General features: G+C 49.7%; 9 protein-coding genes across 9 annotated transcripts; 2 read left to right on the forward strand and 7 right to left on the reverse strand.

The window, feature by feature from the left end:
* The first annotated feature begins 485 nt into the window (after positions 1 to 485).
* fes1 (Hsp70 nucleotide exchange factor FES1) lies at positions 486 to 3,199 on the forward strand. Its single transcript, XM_742510.2, has 2 exons — positions 486 to 2,324; positions 2,395 to 3,199. Exons 1-2 carry the CDS (start codon positions 1,923 to 1,925, stop codon positions 2,641 to 2,643), a joined length of 651 nt encoding a protein of 216 aa, XP_747603.1. The 5' UTR covers positions 486 to 1,922; the 3' UTR covers positions 2,644 to 3,199.
* Position 3,200: 1 nt separating this feature from the next.
* AFUA_6G04760 (UPF0220 family protein) lies at positions 3,201 to 4,246 on the reverse strand. Its single transcript, XM_077804980.1, has 4 exons — positions 4,077 to 4,246; positions 3,751 to 4,011; positions 3,571 to 3,668; positions 3,201 to 3,509 (listed from the first exon to the last, which is right to left on the reverse strand). Exons 1-4 carry the CDS (start codon positions 4,173 to 4,175, stop codon positions 3,446 to 3,448), a joined length of 522 nt encoding a protein of 173 aa, XP_077661114.1. The 5' UTR covers positions 4,176 to 4,246; the 3' UTR covers positions 3,201 to 3,445.
* Positions 4,247 to 4,475: 229 nt separating this feature from the next.
* Positions 4,476 to 5,934, reverse strand: AFUA_6G04770 (uncharacterized protein). The gene has a single exon (XM_742508.2). It carries the CDS (start codon positions 5,248 to 5,250, stop codon positions 4,579 to 4,581), a length of 672 nt encoding a protein of 223 aa, XP_747601.1. The 5' UTR covers positions 5,251 to 5,934; the 3' UTR covers positions 4,476 to 4,578.
* A 639-nt stretch (positions 5,935 to 6,573) lies between these two features.
* On the reverse strand, positions 6,574 to 7,430 carry AFUA_6G04780 (Vps55 family protein; the record flags this gene model as incomplete). Its single annotated transcript, XM_742507.2, has 3 exons — positions 7,112 to 7,430; positions 6,829 to 7,042; positions 6,574 to 6,707 (listed from the first exon to the last, which is right to left on the reverse strand). Exons 1-3 carry the CDS (start codon positions 7,148 to 7,150, stop codon positions 6,574 to 6,576), a joined length of 387 nt encoding a protein of 128 aa, XP_747600.1. The 5' UTR covers positions 7,151 to 7,430.
* Positions 7,431 to 7,457: 27 nt separating this feature from the next.
* Positions 7,458 to 8,674, forward strand: pre5 (proteasome core particle subunit alpha 6). Its single transcript, XM_742506.2, has 3 exons — positions 7,458 to 7,663; positions 7,736 to 7,847; positions 7,930 to 8,674. Exons 1-3 carry the CDS (start codon positions 7,626 to 7,628, stop codon positions 8,566 to 8,568), a joined length of 789 nt encoding a protein of 262 aa, XP_747599.1. The 5' UTR covers positions 7,458 to 7,625; the 3' UTR covers positions 8,569 to 8,674.
* A 193-nt stretch (positions 8,675 to 8,867) lies between these two features.
* On the reverse strand, positions 8,868 to 10,086 carry AFUA_6G04800 (LOG family protein; the record flags this gene model as incomplete). Its single annotated transcript, XM_742505.1, has 2 exons — positions 8,868 to 9,568; positions 9,942 to 10,086. The coding sequence occupies 2 exons, from the start codon at positions 10,084 to 10,086 to the stop codon at positions 8,868 to 8,870; spliced, it is 846 nt and encodes a 281-aa protein (XP_747598.1).
* A 128-nt stretch (positions 10,087 to 10,214) lies between these two features.
* Positions 10,215 to 11,329, reverse strand: med6 (mediator complex subunit MED6; the record flags this gene model as incomplete). Its single annotated transcript, XM_742504.1, has 3 exons — positions 10,215 to 10,733; positions 10,798 to 11,159; positions 11,236 to 11,329. 3 exons carry the CDS (start codon positions 11,327 to 11,329, stop codon positions 10,215 to 10,217), a joined length of 975 nt encoding a protein of 324 aa, XP_747597.1.
* A 508-nt stretch (positions 11,330 to 11,837) lies between these two features.
* pabA (aminodeoxychorismate synthase pabA) lies at positions 11,838 to 14,312 on the reverse strand (the record flags this gene model as incomplete). Its single annotated transcript, XM_742503.1, has 1 exon — positions 11,838 to 14,312. The coding sequence occupies one exon, from the start codon at positions 14,310 to 14,312 to the stop codon at positions 11,838 to 11,840; it is 2,475 nt and encodes an 824-aa protein (XP_747596.1).
* A 681-nt stretch (positions 14,313 to 14,993) lies between these two features.
* Positions 14,994 to 20,800, reverse strand: AFUA_6G04830 (histidine kinase-like ATPase domain-containing protein). The gene is made up of 3 exons (XM_742502.2): positions 20,328 to 20,800; positions 15,246 to 20,264; positions 14,994 to 15,193 (listed from the first exon to the last, which is right to left on the reverse strand). Exons 1-3 carry the CDS (start codon positions 20,453 to 20,455, stop codon positions 15,109 to 15,111), a joined length of 5,232 nt encoding a protein of 1,743 aa, XP_747595.2. The 5' UTR covers positions 20,456 to 20,800; the 3' UTR covers positions 14,994 to 15,108.
* Between the last annotated feature and the right edge of the window lie 309 nt (positions 20,801 to 21,109).

The following is a 21,109-nucleotide window of genomic DNA, read 5'->3' on the forward strand; positions in this document are numbered from 1 at the left end:
GTCGGGGGTGGAGGAGAAGAGGGAGAAGGAGAAGGAGAGGGGGACTAAAAGGGAGTGGACTAGTGGGTGCTGTGGTGGGCTGCGACTGGTCCAAGGAAAAGAAAGCGAACAGTTAGAAGAGGCTTAAAAGTCCACTTTCTTTGCTATAATTATTGTTAGTTATGTCGATGATGATGTTTTCCTTAACCAGACAGTGGTAAGGACTATGAATCGTCTTGACGGTAATGATGTTGGTGCTGGAGAATGAAGCAAAAGGGTCGTCGGGTTCAGTGCCGCTTCGTATAGGAGACCATCCACCGCCACTGGTACCGTTATCAAAGTATTTATACCTAGCTACAAGGAGATCAAGAAGGATATTCAGCACTACAAAAATGATGCCTATTTGGAAGGTTGAATTTATCATAATCACAAAGATTAATGTTATTTGTTCCAGAATATTGCTGCCTCTCATGACGATGCGGGTGCTGATGAATGATTCTCAGTAGACTAAGTCGTTAATGCCGTACTCCGTACAAGTCTAGAAATCCGAAGGCAGAATCGTTTTGACAAACCCATATCTCCCCTGGAGAAAGCATTTGAGCACAGTGAGTGGTAACGCTTAGGTGGCCTTTCACGAGGCCAGGAGGATGGCAAAAGCAATTGCGCATGCTTCGTGGGGCTGGTCCCTATCCAAGAACCAGAAATAGATATTCCATGCCTCAATGATCATAAATGGAAGCTTGGGAATGGTCCCTCCTGTCACTGGGCGGACCAGAAAAAAGGGTTCATTCTCGTCCCATAAGTTGGATTACTTACCAATCATCAATCAAAGCCTAACCTGAGTCCTGGATGATGATGATGACGATGATCCTAGGCTTCCACATACCATTCATTTTAATATGGAGGCACATAGTACTCTTCTTCAGAAAATATATTGTGATGATTGGCCATCGCAATTGCTACAGAACTCTATTGCACGTACGAGTATCGGATATTCTTTTGCTTCTCTACCAGAACTCCTGTAAGATTAGGTCATCGCAGTTCATAACTGCGGAAGCAACAGCCAGATTGGTCTACTTACGGTCTACAATCCTAGGTACAAAGGTAATACGGAATAGTCCCTGGACTCCTGGTTATTACCTTACTGACTCCATGTGCATGAGTGCCTGATTGACTGATTGACACGTCTTTAAATGACAATGATCTTCTATGTTCCCCTATCATCTTGAAGAGACGGAGACCTGGTTCTGGGCTTTTATCCTCACCTCACCGCCTTTTGGGAGGACTTCAGGTCCTCCATGGAACAGGGGGCAACATTGAGATTCAATCCCTTTTCATATGCATCTAGTGCACAACTATTACTTGAGAAATCTGAAGTGGCATGATCAAGAAAATCTTCTTCGTATTCCAAGCTTCAAGACATCGCACTCGGAACAGCTGGTGACCATATCAGACTTCCAGCCATATCTCATCGCGGGGTTAAGCGGCGGATGGCGGGGCAGCTTCCAGAAGAGCAAGTTCCAAACAGCTATCACAGTGTCCAATTTAAGTGATTCACAGCTAAGGTATACTGCTGAATTTGAAACTATGCCCTCATATGTCAAATCCCAAACGTAGAAAAGCCCTTAAAATCACACTATCAACTACTCTTCTCTTACTTACTGGGTCATGCGGTGTGTGTGTGAGTGGAAGCGGGTGGAACGTCCATGAATCATCTCGATTCGTCAGAACAGTACAGAGGTACTTCCAAAATAGGGCGATAAGAAAAATTATCTGACACATTTTCTCCGTCATATAAATTAACTTATTTTCCAATTCATTCAGTCAAATTTCAATTTAGTATCTGAAATCATCGTCTTCATACGTTAATTGCTATTTTTGAGCACACTCTACAGGAATCACAGTTTTCAAATCTAGCATTTAAATCCTTTCAAATCATCACCATGGACCCCAACATGAACAATCTCCTCAAATGGAGTATCGAGAACTCGACCTCAGCTCGGCAGGCTGGCAATTCCAATGGCACTGGTCCCGCCCCTGCCTCTCGCAGCAATTTGAACCCTGAGATGCTCTCCGCTCTATTCGGAGGCCCTTCGGATGCCGACCTCATGAAAGCTGCCATGGAAGCGCTGCACTCGGACGAAGTCGATCTCGAGAACAAGATGATCGCATTTGACAACTTCGAACAGCTCATTGAGTCTATCGATAACGCGAACAATCTGGAGCCACTGGGTCTGTGGACGCCGCTCGTGGAGCTGCTCAAGCACGAGGAAGCTGAAATGAGACGCATGGCCGCCTGGTGCATCGGAACCGCCGTGCAGAATAACGAAAAAGCGCAGGATAAGGTATGTGCTTTGTTCCTGGCTCGCTTCTGATTTTTCTGCTGGGGTAAAACACTAACTGTTGCATATCCAGCTCATTGTTTTCAATGTCCTCCCAACCCTGGTCGCCATGTCCACCTCAGACCCGGCACCCGCCGCTCGCAAGAAGGCCGTGTACGCCATCTCTTCCGGAGTCCGGAACTACCAACCCGCCATGGACGAGTTCGTCAAGCACCTTCCCGAAGGATATACTAGCGGAGAGAAGATCGATGCGGCAGATATGGAAGCTATCGATGCCTTGCTGGACAAGCTCAGGGCTCACCCGTCCGAAGTCTCCGCATGAACCTACTTCTGCATTACAAAGAGACGTACTCCCTCATTCGCTGTGATGCTATCACGCATGTGAACTTCACGAACCGGATAAATGGCTCCGATCGAGGCAGAAATACCGCCGCTCCTGCCGCCGACCATGGCTGCGCGTGGCCCCACGTGTCTGGGCCATCGTGGACGAACCACCGGCTCGGTTGTATTAAAACATGAATAGCTCCTATTCGAGCGAGCTACGCTTAACAGGGTCTCATCTGCTACCTGTAGATCAGGCGAAGTCGAGCGTTGAACATCACTCCGTTAGGCTACTATGTTTACACTTCCAACCATGGCTTCGAGGCCGAAGCTTGCCTGTTGCCTGAGCGCGTATATATAACCATGTGCCGCGTGTATTATACATGAGAATGGAGAATATGGATCCATTAATACAGGAACATATCTAACTATTTTGCGTCAACTTGCGTAAACCGCACTGTTTCAAATGAAGCTCGAAAGCTCTCTGCCTAGGCTGAGACTAGTACCCTTTTGCTAATGCCTAGAACACTCTATACATGCCTAACGGCCGTTTTCAAAGTGTTGTGCAACTTAACGCTCTACGCAGCAAATTCGTGATCTCTGAAATTCCGATTCTAGCAATTCATCAAGTATAGACATAAGCATGAGCATAGGTATGCCAGGCTGAAAGTACAAAACAATTCAGTACGAGTGCGCCAGTCAAGAGAAAACAAATAAGGTATGGCAGTGACGCACTGAACATGATCCCACTCGTGCCAAGAACACATCAAATAACGCACAAAAAAACAAAAACAAGTCCATGGCTACAACGCAAGGTTGTAAGTGTAGTCATCCTCTATGTTCTGCGAGATCCATAGAACAATAGTACTGTAGCAAACCAGTCAGCAACCGTGACAGATGTATAGCTGCAGGAGATACATCGACAAACCTTAGCATGACCAGGCCGTTAGCGATGACATTAGCGATTCCAAAATACAAGGTCGGCAACGGGTACTGCTTGATCAGATATTTCAAGACCATGACCGTCTACTCCCATTTCCAGTCAGCCCTTCCAGCCCTCAACGTCCGCAGCAGGAGCAAAGAAAAGAAGAAAGGACAGGAGACGAACCACACTCCCCGCCAAACCACCCGCCAGGAGCGCAAACCCCAGGAACAGCACAAACCGCGCCTTCCACGCCACTCCGCTCCCGCTGTAGCTGAAGCTATCCGCCTGCAGCCGCGACTTCTCAATCGAGTTGATCACCAACATCCCGAGCGCCGAGCAGATGCCGGGAATCCAGTCGACGAACTTGATGTGAACTTTGGACCCGTTGCGGGAGCTGTGCGAGAATGCGGCCGCATCGACAAGAAAGAAGAATCCGAGGGAGAACTACTCGCAATATATGATCAGTCACTCGTGTGCTGCTGTGCTGAGTTACGCGGAAGATAGCTCACCAGAGCTCCTGACGTGTAGACGCCCGCATTGCGGATGGTCGAATTATTTAGCCATTCGGGCTTGGACCATCGGAAGAGGCGGTTGTTGGAAACTTCCATTGCGAGCTTTTTTTGGGGTCAGATGCCGTATAAAGTAGCTGTGCTATGACAAAAGTATGTTCGCTCGATCGACATCCGCATACGCAGCTATCTGGGGTCATGATGCAGGCGGTGCCCGGAGCTCGGAGATTCACAATATCCGACATATAGTGTAGCGTTTGGATACCCTTCCATATTTTTGACTTGGTTATGTGGCCGGGACGTTTAAAACAATCACGTCTGTATTCCCGGGATAAGCTTGTGCGAATACTGCTGTGCAGCGAGGCATGTGGGCGGCTACAGGCCTACAAAACGGCTCAAGATCATAACATGAGGGCCCGAATCTTCAATGTAGACCCAACTGAATTACTTCAAGATCAATTGTTCATGACATCGTATCTCATTAATCTGTACCAGACAGATATTAAACCTCTCCACAAAATAGCCTCAAGAATTCGTCTATATATGTCATTGCCTTTTCTTTGTCCAGCAAAGGCGGAAGGTCCTTTACAGCCCCGTCGGTACTCGGGCATTGCTTCAGATACTTGCGGAGGGCAAACGTTGATGCACGATAAGTTGCATGATACATCGCTTTGAACTCATCTTCGTCGGTACCAGAAGTTGCCCCTATCTCCGTGGACAAATTCACATCCGAATCGACCCCATTGCCACTTTTGGCTGTGCTTGTAGGTCGTGACGAGCGATTGAAGCCATACAATCGCATGCACGTCAAGATCGTACGAGTGATGGTATTTTTATTCTCGGATATGATGGTTTGGGCATCCTGAGGTGTCGCTGAAGGCTCCAGCTTGTCGTCCGAAGATGGTAACGCCATCGAGTGTTCCCTTCGGGACATAGATTCCACTGGCATGGGGGTGTTCTTCCGCGAAGCAAAGTGGCTTCTGCGACTGCCTGGTCGGGACTGTTCATTTCGGAGATCAGACGGCCTGAGGGGATGCATATTGGCCCCAGTGGACAATGAGCGCGACCGCTGAGAGGCCATCTTTTCCAATAACGGCAGAGATGGTTCCTCAGACTCACGTTTGATTTTGAAAGTCTGTAGATGTTGGGATGGATGGGAAAGTGAGCTGGCCATCAACTGGGAGACCGCCTCTCCTCCCTTCTGTCGCACTTTCTTGTGATGTTGAGCAGCTGTCTCAAACAGCGTAGCAACTCGTTTACGCTTGGGACTGGGTGACCGAATGTCCGGAAGAAATTCAGCAAATCGTCCATCGCTGGCGAGCCCTTCCGGATCTTGCGGTGGGGAACAAAGAGCCTGAGTCTTTGTGATGAGGGACGAAGAAAGTGGGGTCGCGTAGATTCTCAGCTCCTGTTTACAGGCATGAGATGCATACTCATACGGTTCAGGAGAAGACGAGATGGGCGGAGTAGGTGGCCGTTCAACCGAGGCTCCGCTTGACAGCACACCATGGACCAAGAGATCTGTTGTAAGGAGACCAGAAGTCTTGGTTCCAGATGGCCGGTTGACACTGAGAAGAATTCCAACCGGACACTGAAACGTCTGGAACTTTTCTAGCTCCTCCTCCTCCAGCCATATGTTGCCCAGCAATTTGCTCTTAAGCCATTGTGATGTTTCGACATCAGCTGTATGTACTTCAAGGCTCGGTCCAGTTCTCGCATAAAAGGGTATCAGTGCGGGATTCACGAAGCTTCGAAAAGCAAAAGTTGAATCTTTGAGTGCATCGGATTGCCAATTGGATGTCCGGTCGATCAGACGTAAACCTATAACTTCAGTGGTGAGCAGCGCCCAAAGCAGAGGGCCCAGACGCGTGAAGCGGTACCTCGAAGTAGAGATTGCTTGTCCAGCGCAATGGAACCAGACCAAATGTCCATTGTAGAGTATTTATGTGGCCCAATAATTGCATATCTCGCCGATGTGAAGATTCGCTAGTACAGATACAGGCGCACTCTACTAGGTTGCTGTAGTGGGAGGTTTCATACTTGCAACACGACGCGCTCTGGATATCGGCGCGCGGTCACGTGCTTTCGCCTCTATCTATGTAAACTAATTAGTCGACATGGTTGTATCCGAAATCTTGTCTAGGTACCAAAACCATGCGAATACATAGCATGAGATCTTAAAGGGATCATAGAAGCCTAAGTCCAGCTGGGAGCATTATCCAAGAAATACCGTGACAATGCTCTATATAACTTTGCATCAGCTATAGTACACCGTTCGTATTGCTGACAAAACAGGGTCAAATGAGACAGGCTGCAGTTCATGAAACTTCACATAAGATAACCATAAGTCAAATCAAGCGGGAAAAAAAATCGTCCCTTGCAGTGCGCCGGCGTCCTAGGACTGCACAGAGGGTTTATAAACGGTCAGGTGGAATGGGTTCGTAGAAAAAATTTCAGCCCTCGAGCGTTCCCTGTTGCGGCTGACACTTTATGGGGGTCAAAACTCTTCTTGCTCCTTGAAGAACATCGAGAAACTGATAATAGTGCCGTAAATCAGAAGACCTCCGAGGATGGACATGATCATGGCAGGGATCTGGATAGCTCCGCTATGCGCAAGCACGGCCGGCAGGGCTAGATTCATCCGCATTAGACACCACCCTTATTAAAAATTTGCAAAACAGATAATGAGGGTATCCCACGAGATGCAGATGCGACAGAGGAAGAAGAATGGCATTAGACTGAACAAGCTTACCAACACCCATCAACACCAGGAAGCCAGTCAAGAATCGCCCAAAATCAGCGACTGCATTACCAGAACTGTCCATGAAATCATCCGGATTTGCGCATCGAGCGCAAATCCAATTCGGTACAGGAGCGATGACATATGTCGCAACCACAATCAACGGAAGGAAGTTGTGCCAAAGAGCGGAGGAGAGGATGACCAGAAGAAAGCCAATGGCAAGAACCTAAAGACCAAAAGATATTGAATCAGTACAATACACCACCAAAGCAAAGATTTATCATGAGAGGCTCACAAAGGAGAGCGCGATAATTGTCTTAAGACCTGCCATCATGACTGCGGAGATACAGGACCTCGAAGGGCCCAAGGCAGGTGAGATATGAGGGATTTGTTCTCCGTGAACAGAGCCAGCAGCGACTTATCTCCAGATCTCTGATATGATCTAAATCACAGGGACTGTTTTGTCTGCATCGAGACGGTCTGGGTAGGTTCAAAGTGATAAGCGTGGGCTAGCGGCACAGCTGCAGCTGTGGAGGTGACGTTGGCAATGGGGGATTATTGACAGCCTCAGGCACACAGACCCAAGCTTACCTAGCAGGCGGAGAGCTTCCCTTACTCGTACTATTGCTGGAGGTCACCGCGTCAGTTGCTCACTGCCTGCTTCAATACTGCTCGTTTCTCTCCCCCCCCCCTTCCCAGCATCATCAAACATTTTCATTTCTTTCTGTTGCTATTGAGCTTCATAGGGCAATATTCTACCAAGGCCGAATCCTCCTTCCTGCACTGCTCCTCAACCATAGCCCGCAATCATGTTCAGAAACAATTACGACAACGATGCGGTCACATTGTAAGGCCCACCGAGCTGTTCTATCCATGATATAAAGCTTTGTCGTAACTAACAACCGATTGATTGGGACAGCTCGCCGCAAGGCCGGATATTCCAGGTTGAATATGCACAGGAAGCAGTTAAGCAAGGATCAGTTGTCGTAGGACTTGTCAACAAGACTCACGCCGTGCTGGTCGGTCTAAAGGTTCGAACAGACTTCAGATTTACTTGCTTTCATTCACAGGGAGCAGCTGATATGCTAAACGTTTATTTTCTGCAACCTCTAGCGAAACGCCGAAGAACTATCATCCTATCAGAAGAAGATCATCGAAGTCGACTCCCATATGGGCATTGCTATCGCCGGTCTGGCATCGGACGCTCGTGTGCTCTCAAACTACATGAAGCAACAGTGCCTTAGCTCCAGAATGACTTACGGCCGCCCACTGCCAGTGGATCGTATCGTCACTCAGATTGGCGACCGCGCCCAGACCAACACTCAGCAATATGGCAAGCGACCATACGGTGTTGGTCTGCTCGTTGCAGGTGTCGACGAGGCTGGACCCCATCTGTTCGAATTCCAGCCCTCTGGCATGACCCAAGAGATGCTTGCTTGCGCTATCGGGGCTCGTTCGCAAATGGCGCGGACTTACCTGGAGCGAAATCTGGACAAATTCGCCGACTGCAGCCGGGAAGAGCTCATTAGCCATGGCCTTCGGGCTTTGAAAGAGACTCTGTCTCATGACAAGGAGCTGACGGTGGACAACACATCTGTCGGAGTGGTGGGACTTGCCGGAGAAGGGGCTCAGGGCAAGATCGAGACGTTCAAGTTATATGATGGCCAGAGCATCTCACCATTACTGGAAGCCCTTGAGCAGACAGATTCCGGGGAGACGAAAGAAGAGGAGTCGATGGAGGTTGATTCATAGTTCCCTTTGGACTTAACGCCCATAGACATGCAAGCTTGATCTCTTTTTTCTTGTGGATCCGCTTCACTTTTACTTATTGTATACTCCGGCATGTTCGGTAGTACGATCTGGTTCGGGATATGGTTGCGGGATTATGGATCCATCACGGATTGTGCAAAACTTAATGGCAAACATTTCGTAGTAGTAGTGTCCCTTGCATTGCATCAATCGTCTAGGTCTATTTCATCCGTGATGTATCTGAGCTGCTAGTCAAAACAGATCTTGAGCCGAAGCTAGACAGCAATCCGCCTGGACTGAAGTCATTCCTGGCCCCAATCCAGGTCCATCCTGCCATTGCTGACCCGGTACTCGAGCAGCTTCGGCAGAACCTCGCGAGGATCCTTCGCCTCGACTAGGATCTTGCCGTTGTCTGCCCCAATGTACCCCTCCTTGACGGCACTCTGCACCCACGACAGCAGCCCATCCCAGTACCCATGGACATTCAGCAACACAATCCCCAGATGGTGAATACCCAGCTGATTCCATGTCGTCATCTCCATAACCTCCTCAATGGTTCCAAACCCACCCGCCAGCGACACGAAGCCCGATCCAGGGCCCCCCGCCATGACCTTCTCAGCCATTAGCCGCTTCCGCGTATGCATGTCCGGCACAATCGTCGTGATCCCATACTCCGACTCCCCCAGCAGCGCAGTCTTGTCAAGCGGTTCCTTGATGGTCCGTTCCGCGCTCTTCCCGCTACTCGCCGTCGGCTTCTCTTCCTCGCGCTTGTTGTCGTAGCCCGGTTCAACGCGGACCAGCGCCCGCGGGATCACGCCGTGCACGGCTTGTGGGCCGGAGAGGGAAACGAGGGTGCGCGCCAGCTCGCCCATTAGCCCCTTTGTGCCGCCGCCGTAGACGAGCTGGACGTTGTTCTTGTGGAATTCGTGGGCGAGCGCGCGCGCCGTTTCCATGTGGATGGGGTCATTGCCTGCTACTGAGCCGCAGCTGGAAGGGTTTGCAACTGTGTTAATAAGCCTTTCGCCATGGATGGGGTGGAGAGCTTGTTGTTTAGGAGGGAATGGCGTTTTCGGTAGATGGCGGGGAGGGGAGGGGTTAGCTTACAAGACGCAGACGACTGCAGGCTTGTCTTTTTGTGTGGTGGCCATGGTGATGGCTATGGTTGTCACTGGTTAAGGATCTATACTATAATGCTATGAAACAAAGGAGATGTGTCCTGTGTAACATTCAGGGACAATCGTTGTTAGGGGGTGACTATGAATATATCGTGCGGAAAAGCAGGTACAATCTGGGGCCTTAGGATCAGACAGGTCACAAAAATCAAATACCAGTAATAGCTTCTTTTTTATATTCAAATATCTCCACTAAAATCTAACCACGTTTGGCATTACGGCCAATTGCTTGACCATGTTTCCTCGCCGTCTTATGAGTCATCTTCAGTGGGTTTTGTGTTGAGTAGCTGCAGCCTAGCTGTATATTGCTTGATCGAATCCGTTTCTGGATGCGATAGTCGCGACTCATTGCTGTACTGCCACCTTCATTTAGATCTGGTAACATAAAGAAATGGTTGTTGTCTTACGAATAGCCGCATCAGATATCAAGCTTCTGGGGTATCTTGTAGAAGTCTAGTGCAACAAGGAAAACATGCTTCAACCGCCAACCCCGCCCTTTTTCTTCTTTAAGCTACTCTCATCAGAGCTAGATGGAGTGCCAACCTTCTCCGGGCCCTTTCCTGGTGTGTCCACCCTCACCAATGGAGCCCCCATCTTGGTAGGGATCGTACTTTGCGGCTGTTTTGCTGTCGCCGTCCGATCTACGTCATTGGCCTTGGACATGATGAACGATCCAGGCTCGCCGACCAACGGATTCTCATCCATGTACTCGTCCTCATATCTGAGAAACAGATGCAGTGATTCAGCGAGCGTTCTCGTATCCTGGAATGTAGAAGCAGTGTTCCCCGCCTGTGACCCCACCAACGGAACTCTGGCCGGATTCTCTGCATCGGGCATAGGCGTGTTCTCTTTGCTCTGCTGAGACGGAACGCCAGGTTGGCCGGCATCAGCGGGTTTCGGAGCTGGTGGTAGATAGGTATGCCCATGGGCCGGGGTGAAGATTGGCAGCGTCGAGGCGGTTTTCAAAAGACTGGTTAGCGATGTGACAGCAGAGAGCTGATGCGAGTTGGTCAGCCATGCCCTTCCGCACGTGAGCGAAACAGAACCATCGTCGACGTACAATGCGGTTACCAACGACACTTGCAACCGAAGGGGCCATGTAGATGCAATCTCCCACCACGAAGAATGTCGCCAGGACCACCACCTCATCTTCCTGACCAGCGCGCTTTCGCCGCATCTGCTTGCGGATCACCCATACGTTCGAGGGCTCGTGAGCGAACTGAGTATCTGTCTGCGCAGCGGCCTGCAACGGATCGTAAGCGACGACAAACTCCAGGCCTTGCATAGTCCGCAATCGCCCTTCAAACGCTTCGCGGGTCTCGACGAAATGGCGAAAGGCTTCATTGTAGTTGGCCTGGATAGCGAGGGATGCGTTATTCGAGGTGGCATCGAAGAAGGGCGACTCTGCGAAATAGAACAGAACTGATTGTTTCTCATAGTGTCAAAAATTGACTTCTGATATCTGCAAACTTGCGAGACTGAGAGAAGCTGCACTTACTGTTATTCGAATGCAGATATCCTCCCATCATCTGGACGTGCGGGGGAGACCGCCAGAGGATCTCCTCTAACGACGCATCTTGAGGACCGGCCATGAGGTGATCTTAAACCTGCAGATAGACTAGAGCTGCCGCACGTGTATAGGTCGACAGCCAGGTGGCAGCGAAGATCAAAATTGTCTTCGCAGGGATCGCTGGTGTGACCTTGGATGCTAGCCAGTTGATACCTCTCTGCGGAGAACAAAAAGTGCTGTTTGGAATGTTTGCAGCAGCAAGTTACATGGCTCCGCATCTTCCGTGAACTACTGTGGTGCAGGATATTGATGTCTATGAAAACCGCAAGTTTCTTGTGACAGAACCAAAGCAAGAGATATGACGAGTATGTATATATGTGTTTGTCTAATGACATACACTTTCATCAGGAGGATATCAAGAGGATATCATAAGGATATCATAAGTAACCGAACGCCACGCCCAAGTTCCCCAACGCTGAATGTTGAATCGACCTCTATAGCCAGATGCAAATCGTATATAAATCGCTGCAAATGTTGAAGTATTCACCTCGACGTCCAAAACATCATCCACAAGAAAGAAGAGATGCTTGCTATGGGTTCAGCGGAGCGAAGATTCCACAGACCGTACGCAACTTAGTCAACATCTCATCCCATTCCCCCTCGGGAGTACTCAGAGTGGTCACGGCCCCCCCCGCGCCAATTCGCCAGAGTTGCTCGTCATCTTGCTCATTTGAGCAGGTAAAAGCTGTGCGGATGAGCACTGAGAAACTGCCCCCGCCACCGAGGTCCAGGAAGCCCATCACGCCCGAATAGATCCCACGTTTTCGGTCCTCGATTGAGCTGAGGTGCATGCATGAGCGTTCCTTCGGGGCACCAGTCATCGAGCCGGGTGGCAGACATCTTTGCAACGCAGTTAGCCCGTATCCAGACATGTTCGAAGAGGGTAACTGCGGCATATCCCGTGCGGCAAATCCCGGCCGACTTCGATCAACCTTGGCTTTGACATGAGTGATCATCTGGTAAACACGTCCGTGATCCTCCACTTCCAGGAGTTTTTCTACGTGGACGCCGCCCGAGCCGCAGATGCCGTAGAGGTCGTGGCGAATCAAATCCGCAATCATGAGATTCTCCGCCATCTCCTTCGTCGATCCAAGGATTTCGCGGGCCTTCTCCATGGTCATATCTTCGGTTTTCCTCACAGTGCCCTTCATTGGCTTCATTTCCAGCGTAGAGTCCCGATCCCAATTGAGGAAGCATTCCGGACTGCTGCTGGCAATCTTGACGTGACCTAGTCGCGCAAAACCACTAAAGGCGGCGGGGTTGTACTTTCTCAGACGTTTGTACAGCTCCCAGGGAAAACTGGCACGGCCACTTTGACTAACTGGAGAGGGTAACGTGATCAACGTTTCGCCAGTGAGACACAGTTCGTACGATTCACCAGCCTCCAACTCAGCCTGACAAGCCCTGATCTGCCTCTGATAATTTTCCTGGGTTGGGAATTTGATAACGCTCCGCTTGAGGATGGAATCCAAGAACTCTGCCGTGGTGTCGCTAGTGTAGACCTTGCACTGACTCCTGGTAATGGCGAGGTCTTGCAAAAACTGTACGGCCTGATGAAGCCATCCCCTCGGTAGATCATCGTCAACCCGCGTTGACTGGACTGTGATTTGGCCCGTCTTGTGATCGACAACGATACTCCTTTCAGTCCACAGCAAGCTGGCGTCGGCAGGATCTTCTCCGGCATTTTCATTTTCGCAGGTTGTATGGATTCCTGCAGCTGTTTTGGGACGTGCAAGACAGGCCAGTCCCATTTCATAGGAAAAGTAACCCAGGAAACCGCCCCAGAACGGCACAGTGAGACTTCCTGAGTCAACCTTCTTCGTGTCCGTCACAAACCTCAGCACATCCCAGAATTGAGAGACTGTCAAGGATCTCTCAACAATGCTCTCTGCCACTGACTGCCTAGTCGGACCAATTTCCGTCCCTCGGCGATCCTGCAGCTTCTCTAACAGCAGGCTTTGAGTCTCACAATAGTACTCGAGCCTCCAGCTGTTGGGGCTAGGCACCGAGATAATACTATACCTCCCATTAGATTGGAATAGCACGGTTGGCGAGTTGGGGGCATTCAAGTTCTCGCAGACGACTTCGGCATCCAAGTTTCTCGCTGTAAAGGTACGATATGAAGAACAAGAAGAAGTGCTGGTGCTCCAATCCAACATTGTGGACGCAGCATCAGGAAGAGTAATACTACCACTGGCGCAGTGGTTAGAATTGAGCAGAATGCCATATCCTCCGCGCCCCGTCTTTTTGTTGTAATTCAGGGCCATATCCCACCATCTTCTGAGCAACTTGACGCAAGCTTCCCTGTCAGATTTGCAAGACTCAGGGTGAAACTGCACCCCCCAGATTGGTCTCTTCTGGTGACGCACAGCCATGGGAATCTGCGTCTCTCCGTCTTCTAGGAGAAACCAAGCTAGAAGATCAAGGTCCTTGGAAGCGAATCGATCGGCTTGAGGGTTTCCACTGTCAACCCCCCGAGTCGACTGTTCCGGAGAATCTAGTCTGGCATAAAGCGAGTGATAAAGTGTGACTTCGACATCTTGCACGTTTTCGAAAATGTCCCTGTTGACAGTCTTGATTCGATGAACCTGGCCATGTAGTGGATACGGCAATCGTCCTATCGGAATGCCCTGATGGAGACAGAGGCTCTGAAAACCAAGACAGATTCCAAAGACAGGTAACATATCTGCGCCGCTCAGGGTCCAAACATCCCGCATGATGCCGACATCCTTAGCAACATTCGGATCTCCAGGACCAGGGCCAAGCACGACAGCTTCGAAATGCTGTAGATACTCGACCATGTTGCCGTCTGGCCAATCGGAATCGATGGTCATCACCGAGACTCTAACATCCAGAACCTCTTCGAGCATCGCCACAACATTGTAGGAGAAGGAATCGTATGCATCAATGTACAGGACATTCCTTCGAGCAGGAGCATCGACACTCGAGTCGGACGGCTGTCCGGAACCCGACGCCCTCTCATCATCGCCTATAAATGGCGCCATATTGCTGTGGCCCGCAAGCTCCGACGGTACTCAGAGAACACCAAAAGGGGAGTGAGTGCGCTGGATGAACAACGAGGTTGGATGCGATTATCCAACACAGCGATCAGCCAAGTAAAAATGAATCAAAGACCTCAAGAGCGTATATAGGCGATAGCCAGACTTCATCGACCAATGACCAGGATGGTGATAGGTAAATCTTGAGATACACAGTCCTCCTACCTGAGGGGCCAGTATCGATCAGTTAATCGCCGCCACGGAAAAAATGTACATGCTGGAAATGTAGGTTGAATTCAAAATGAGTTCAAAACATAGGAGAAAGATGGTGAAAGAGAAACAGGACAGACAGTGATTCCTCCGTAGTAGATGAAAAATAACACGACGGAAAGAAAAGGGTCTCTGGAAGTGGAGCGGCAATCAACGGAACATTTTGCTCTACGATCCTTGGGTAGTTCTCCGATAACCTTCTTCCCCGAACGGTCCAGCATCGGTTGAGGACGATGATTGGGAGAGAGGAAGGGCAGAGCCATATTTTCTGGATGACAGTGGCAACTGGCGGTTCTGTTAGTTGTCAATTTGTATGTCCATAAAGCCTGCCTGCTTGCCACTCCAGGTTCTCAAGCTCCAGCTGAAGCCTGGCATACAAAGAGAAACGAGAAGGACATGATTACTGTATTATTATATTCAGTTATATAAGCGCCGGAATGCTATTGATTTATGTGCTGTAACATGTATTTATGTCTATCCTCTCAACGACCATGGAAGCACTCGTTATGTTCACCAATTCCGTGTAATGAATTCATTCACTTGAGCCTGACTTTGGCTGGCTTGCGTTGGCCAGCTTGACCGCGATCTTGGGGAAATATTGCGCCACAAAGCCCTCACTGCGGCAAGTTAGTCGATTTCTATACTATCAAGCACAGAGGGTCCTCTTACCTGTAGTAACTGTGGGCGGAGCTATGGTCTCCCACTAGGTTATGGGCTAATTCGTGACAGAGAATGACCCACCAGTATACCATCGATTCAGATCTGTCAGCCGACTGGTTCTGAAGCAATTCCTTTTCATGCAGCTGCTGGAAGTAGAAGTAGTTGCAGAAGATACTGCCAGCCCGGTTGAATGCTATAGTCTTTCCACCCGGGTCGTAGAAAACACTAAGACTGTCCTTACGCAGTGAAAAGACACTAGCACATTCGATCAACAGGGCAGCAAACAAATTGATTCCAGCACTGTTCTTGGATAGGAATGCGGATCGATCAGCTAGAGTCTTCACGAACAGCACATTGATTCCACAGGGTAGAGTCGCCACGAACTCCAAGTCATGGCTTGGCTTCTCGTCACAGTAGGATTTCGTCTCAGTGACCTCATTCGTCTCCGGCCGGCTGTACAAGCTCGACGATCCATGAGGCCGGCAGGCTTGAATGGCAGAGAGCAACTCGTTCTGCAACCGATGCGGAGGATGCACAGGCGCGGGTTCTTCCGGGCGCGGTCTCTGAGGGTCGTCTGCAGAATATGGCGGAGGAGGGGTGCCTGTAGGCTCCGGTGTTCCACCAGGCTGGGGTGGCGATGGCTGTCCCCCGAGAGGATTCCAGCTCGACCGGCCACCTTCCAAACCAAATCGCTTGGTCAGGTTGGCAAACAAACCGCGCGGACGCCGCTCCTGGAGCGTCTCTGTTGCTTCGGCTTCCACATTGGGGTTCGACCCCTTATTAGTGGGTGAGTCGGGAAAATCACCTGGCATGAGAGGTTGACTCTTCGCTTCCATCTCCCGCTCTTGTGCCTGGAGTTGAGCCTGTTCCTTGGCCCAGGCGGCTTCTCTCTCTTCTAGCCGCTGTCGTTCCTCTTCCAACTGTTTCTGACGCCGATCCTCGGCTATCTTGGCCTCTTGTGCCTTTTGCTTCAATATTCTCTCCACGTTATATCCTCGTGCCTTCAGTTCTAGGAGGTCAGTCTTCAGCAACATCTCTAAGGTGAGCGTGGAATGGAGCTTTGGCCGAACGAGAATGAGATGTACAAGAGCTTGACTGATCTCGTAGAGGTCGTATTTGCCGGGACAGATCCAGAGAATCCAAGTTCGTCCGTTCTGGGTGATTATGGCACTCCGTTTCTGTGTGTGCGACACCCGACGGCCCTTGAGAGACCGCGTGAGCGAAATGGAGTTCACAACCTGCACTTGGAGGTTCTTCTCCAGCCATCTGACGTCGTGGCGAATCGAATCCGGGGATTGATCATGAAGAAACAACCTTGAACGCTCGTTGATCAGCTTATGTAGTTTAGCCGCTGGACGCTGATCGTGGGCCACAGCTCCCCAGTTGGCACGTTCCTCCACCAGTCCGCTTAATGGAATAGCCCCGAGTGCAGTGTAGAAGTTCTCTAACAATTCCTCTTGCGGGGCAGCTAGTATGTGCTCTTTGAAAAGGTTGAAACTCTGAAAATCATCCACCACAACTGCATCTGTCGCAGCGGTCAACGTCCATTCCTTGATGCTCTGATCTTCTACCTCGTCGTCATCGGAGCCCAGAAGATCCTCGCTCTTGGCGCCTCCCTGAGCCAGAGAGGTGATATCCCGACTCGCCAGAAGAAAAGCGGATCTTTTCATCTCATTAAAGAGTTCCTTGTCCCGTCTCAGAACGGCAAGGTGCTCTGCAAGACTTCTCAGGAGCTTGAGATACTTGTCGGCACTCTGAAAAGAAGCAGAAATCCTAGCAGGTTCTTTGACTAGCATGTAGGCAAGTTCGGTCTTCGTTGGCTCTCTCTTAGACCCAACTGCCATGAGGAAGAGATTGGCTTCTTGACCGAAATCCACAAAGTCAAAGATGTCTCGGTAGTCTTCGCCCTCTCCGAGGTAGCATAGCTTCGGCGCAACACGACGAACAACCGAACCTTGCTCGACTGTATCCCTTATTGCAATCGGGACAATTTTTGCATTACCAGTACGCTCTATATCCCGTGCGCTTAGCTCCGCTACTCTCCCGGCAAGATACTTGAACAGCACTCTTGCGTCTCGCTTCGTGGATGGTGGATGACGGATCATGTAATCGAGACAATTCGTCATGGCTGCGTGCTGCTTGACCCCGAATTTCGAAGCATGAGGGTGAAGGTCACGTCGGAGAATCTTAAAACCAAACAGTGTTGCGCCTTCATCAGTGAAACATCTGTTTGGCGTGCTCAGGTCGCGAGCCCCTTCAATTGGCAGAAACGGAACATTGACAGCACTGCAATCGAACGTGGCATAACCGTTTGTATGATACTCAGAAATATAGTAAGACATAGCTTTTCCGTGCAAATCCCAGTCATCCGCAGCAGCCGCCTTTGCCATAACATTTACCATCTCAGGCGCTGACGGGAAACTCCTCAAACCAAGCATGGTAAGGAATTTTCCTTCATTGCTGCTTGGCTGATATTTTCCCGGCCATTCGAGGATGGGGAGACCAAGGTCTCTAAGGGAACCTTTCGGCTCAAACAACTCAGAAATCTTATATCGCTTTCCACCTGCTGGCTTCGAGTGTTCTGTTGCTTCGGCGGTGCAAATGCTAGTATCCTTAAGTCTTTTGATGTCATTCGCCGGGATGTCATCGCGAACAGAAGCAAGATAACGTATGAGATCAACGTGACTCCACTTTCGTTGATTGTCGCTCTTGCCATCGGAAGCTTGGGGGTTATCGAGGAGCCGCTCAAAAATGACGCCAAGCTCGACAGTTTTACGAACGCCAAGCGCCATGAGGAACTTTTCCTTAACACTATTGAGGCCATGGACAACTGGGAGGTCGTCAAACAGCCTCACTGAAGAGAAATATGTCTCAGCGGGTCTTTTCATCCCAAGTTTGGTTGGAATGACTGTCTGCGACTGCAACAACGAGATTATCGTCTGCTTCGATGACTGACTCAGGCTGTTATCCCATTGTTTCGACAGGACAGGAAGAACCTGCGCAGAGAAGGACGGCGACTGCGTTATATCTTGCTCTAACGGGAGAACATCCCTATTACTAGCATTGATGACAAGCCAGCGGATCCAAGGGACTGTCTGAAGCTCCGTCCACCCGAGTGCTTCCAGTTCCTGCTTCGAGAGAGACTTGGAGTATTTGAAAGGTATGACCGAGGACGGCACGGGCAGATCAACAGGTATACGCTGGGGATTCAGAAAGTTGTTAATGTCCCCAAAGACAAGTAGTCGGGAAGGATTGCCGGAGCTATCTTCATCATTTGCCACTGCAACACTTAAGAGGCTCTGGATTGAGAATGAATCAAGTTGCCCTGAAGTAGCTTTCCGACTTAACCAACCAAGAAATTCAATGACCTGGCCGGGCCGTAAGGTGCTGGCCTCGAGTTCTCGCTTGATATCCGAGACGGTAACTTCAGAGACCAGCCCAAAATCAGTTAATTTTCTGACGAAATCTTTTGCGCCCGACACAAGCTCATCCGGCAGAACCGGGATAGAGTCCATGAAGCTCAAGTCTTTGGGAGCAATGCGTGCCTGATGACTTTGTATAATACCACATGTCGACAGTACCTCGATGGACGCGTTTTTATTACATGTCCAGAAGGCGTCTTCGATAGTTTGACCTAATACCGATGACGGCGTCGACTCGCGGAACACAAACTGATTCGCGGTGTATATCGCTTCAGGCAAGACTCCAACAATGTCACCTTTTCGGATCTTCGATGACTTGGAAGAGTCTATCTTGGACAGGATTCTGGACTTGATCGATGCCATTTCTGCGGACCAAGCAACTCGACAGACTATTCCAGCCGCTCGTAACATTTCAAGGTTCCATTTGCTGATGTATCTCGTATTGAGGTCGATACTCTCTCTTTCGACCGTCGGAATCACTGAAGGCGCAGATATGTGAGCGTTCAATCCTGTTGTCTGGTGAGTGGGAAATCCTATGAAAACCCTTCCAGTCTTCTTAGGTAGAATGGAGGATAGGATATCTGATCGTGATGTTGACGCTCCCGATGCAACGTCCGTGTCATAGGAAGGCGTAAGTATCGCAAGGGTGGTTCGTTTGGGTGGAGGCTTGCGCGTAGCTCGTTCAAGCTCGCTGCTCAGGGAGTGACTGACAGAACACTGGATACTTGCAGTGCTGATATGTAAGAAAACGGATGCTTTCAAGACGGTGGTCAAGTCTCCGCAATCGATGATGTTTTCCGGCTTCTCGGTCTTTACAGGGTTCTCTTGTGTGCTCTGGCCGGTGAGTCGGGAAAAAAAGGTACGCAAGGAGCCTGTGGTATCTCTCAGTCCGTCCAAGCGAAACACGCTTGCGTTCGGATTCCACTCAACGACACGCATCCAGGCTGCATCGACTTGAACGACCTCTCGAGTGATACCTGTTACTTTCATCAAGCCTTGGGGCGTCTTAGTTTCGATGTCTTTGGGGATCGTCAGATTGACGCTGGGTGCCGTCTTCTTCACGAGGCGCAGGAGATCCCAGTCATCAAGCCATAATTCTATGCTCTCGAGACTGACGAAAGTAAGACTGCTTGATAAGAACTGGGACAGCTGCATCAGAGACGGAACCGGAGAAGTATCGTTGCGATAGTCAAGCACAAATGTTGTTTCTGGATTCGACTCTTCGCTAAGTTGCAAGCGACGTGTAAATAGCGCGTTTCCCTTCCAGTAAAAAGCCATTGCATCTTTGCCTGAAGACACAAAAGGCTCTTCACAGTCATCAAAGACACTGTAAAACCCGACACCAAATGCGCCGATCTTAGTTTCATCTGGGTTTCCATCCGCAATACGTTTTAGTCTTGCCCAATCCTTCTCGCTAAAAGGAAGGCCATTATTCGAGATCAACAAACGCTTGAGGGTATGGTGGGATATGGTGTGCTTCAACAAGGTAGTCTGATCGGCGCTAGAAGGCAAGGGTACAGTCGTAGAAGGCAGAGTCTCAAACTTGATAGTGACCTTGGTAGCATTTGCGTCCGCCGCATTCTGGATCATCTCTCGTAGAACGGTCCTGTGCACTCTGCGTTAGTACTGTTCTCTCAAAGCCAAGAACAGGACGATAACCGTCACTTACCATTTTCCTGAATATCGTGCGAGGACCTTAGATATCAAGCCCCGTGTGTCAACAGTGACAGCCTCTTCGTCGTTCCCTGAGCCCATCGTCCGCGCCTTCAGCGCGTTGAAGTCGATGTTCCTCGCCATATCCTAAGAACCACGAGACTCGGCGCATAGATGTACTAAACCACTCCAATAAATTGCTTCAACTGAAGGCGCACGTAATCAGGACGCAAGAGTATTAATCTGTGTATGCCTCAATATCTGGAAGTCCGGATATTATGTGGTCGATAAACATGGGTACCCAGACAACCGACGAAAATAAGACTGTAACAATATGCTTCCTAACACTTGATCGAATCTAAAATCAAAGAAAAGCAGAATGGAAAAAAAAGGCAGAATAAGCATGCAAAACCAGTGACAACGAACGGCAACAAGTACAAGGTAAATATTAATAAAGCGGCTCCTCTCTGTCCAGACTCCAGAGGCCAATGTCGTCCTTATCGGAGACAACGGAGTTAATCGACTAAGTTATCTACCGCTTATCGCCACGTGCAAATAATTACATAATCATCCTTATCCGAGGACAGGAACAATACGGCGGACCAGGAATACCAAAAGCGTCGTGATTATCGAATCGCTGTGGATCATTATTATTACCTTACTACTATCAGTCGGTGGTGTTATTGTTGTTGTTGTTGCTTCAGCCCAAGAGTGCCCCAACGGTCACTAATTCTGTGATCGGGAGAGTTAGACTGGCATTGATTGTTTTTCTGGTTCCTGTGCCATCCATTCAAACCA

Source organism: Aspergillus fumigatus, chromosome 6, assembly GCF_000002655.1.
Source record: "Aspergillus fumigatus Af293 chromosome 6, whole genome shotgun sequence".
Taxonomy (NCBI): domain Eukaryota; kingdom Fungi; phylum Ascomycota; class Eurotiomycetes; order Eurotiales; family Aspergillaceae; genus Aspergillus; species Aspergillus fumigatus.

Bases quoted from the DNA above. Each gene is read 5' to 3' on its own strand.
- AFUA_6G04770 (XM_742508.2), bottom strand. From the start codon at position 5,250: ATGGCCAGCTCACTTTCCCATCCATCCCAACATCTACAGACTTTCAAA.
- pre5 (XM_742506.2), top strand. From the start codon at position 7,626: ATGTTCAGAAACAATTACGACAACGATGCGGTCACATT. The intron at 7,664-7,735 runs GTAAGGCCCACC...TGATTGGGACAG, and splicing joins GACAACGATGCGGTCACATT to CTCGCCGCAAGGCCGGATAT. The intron at 7,848-7,929 runs GTTCGAACAGAC...TGCAACCTCTAG, and splicing joins CCGTGCTGGTCGGTCTAAAG to CGAAACGCCGAAGAACTATC.
- fes1 (XM_742510.2), top strand. From the start codon at position 1,923: ATGGACCCCAACATGAACAATCTCCTCAAATGGAGTATCGAGAACTCG. The intron at 2,325-2,394 runs GTATGTGCTTTG...TTGCATATCCAG, and splicing joins ACGAAAAAGCGCAGGATAAG to CTCATTGTTTTCAATGTCCT.
- AFUA_6G04830 (XM_742502.2), bottom strand. From the start codon at position 20,455: ATGGCGAGGAACATCGACTTCAACGCGCTGAAGGCGCGGACGATGGGC. The intron at 20,265-20,327 runs GTAAGTGACGGT...CAGAGTGCACAG, and splicing joins GCACGATATTCAGGAAAATG to GACCGTTCTACGAGAGATGA. The intron at 15,194-15,245 runs GTAAGAGGACCC...AACTTGCCGCAG, and splicing joins TCCGCCCACAGTTACTACAG to TGAGGGCTTTGTGGCGCAAT.
- AFUA_6G04760 (XM_077804980.1), bottom strand. From the start codon at position 4,175: ATGGAAGTTTCCAACAACCGCCTCTTCCGATGGTCCAAGCCCGAATGG. The intron at 3,669-3,750 runs GTTCGTCTCCTG...AAATGGGAGTAG, and splicing joins GTGGTTTGGCGGGGAGTGTG to ACGGTCATGGTCTTGAAATA. The intron at 3,510-3,570 runs GTTTGTCGATGT...GGTTTGCTACAG, and splicing joins AACGGCCTGGTCATGCTAAG to TACTATTGTTCTATGGATCT.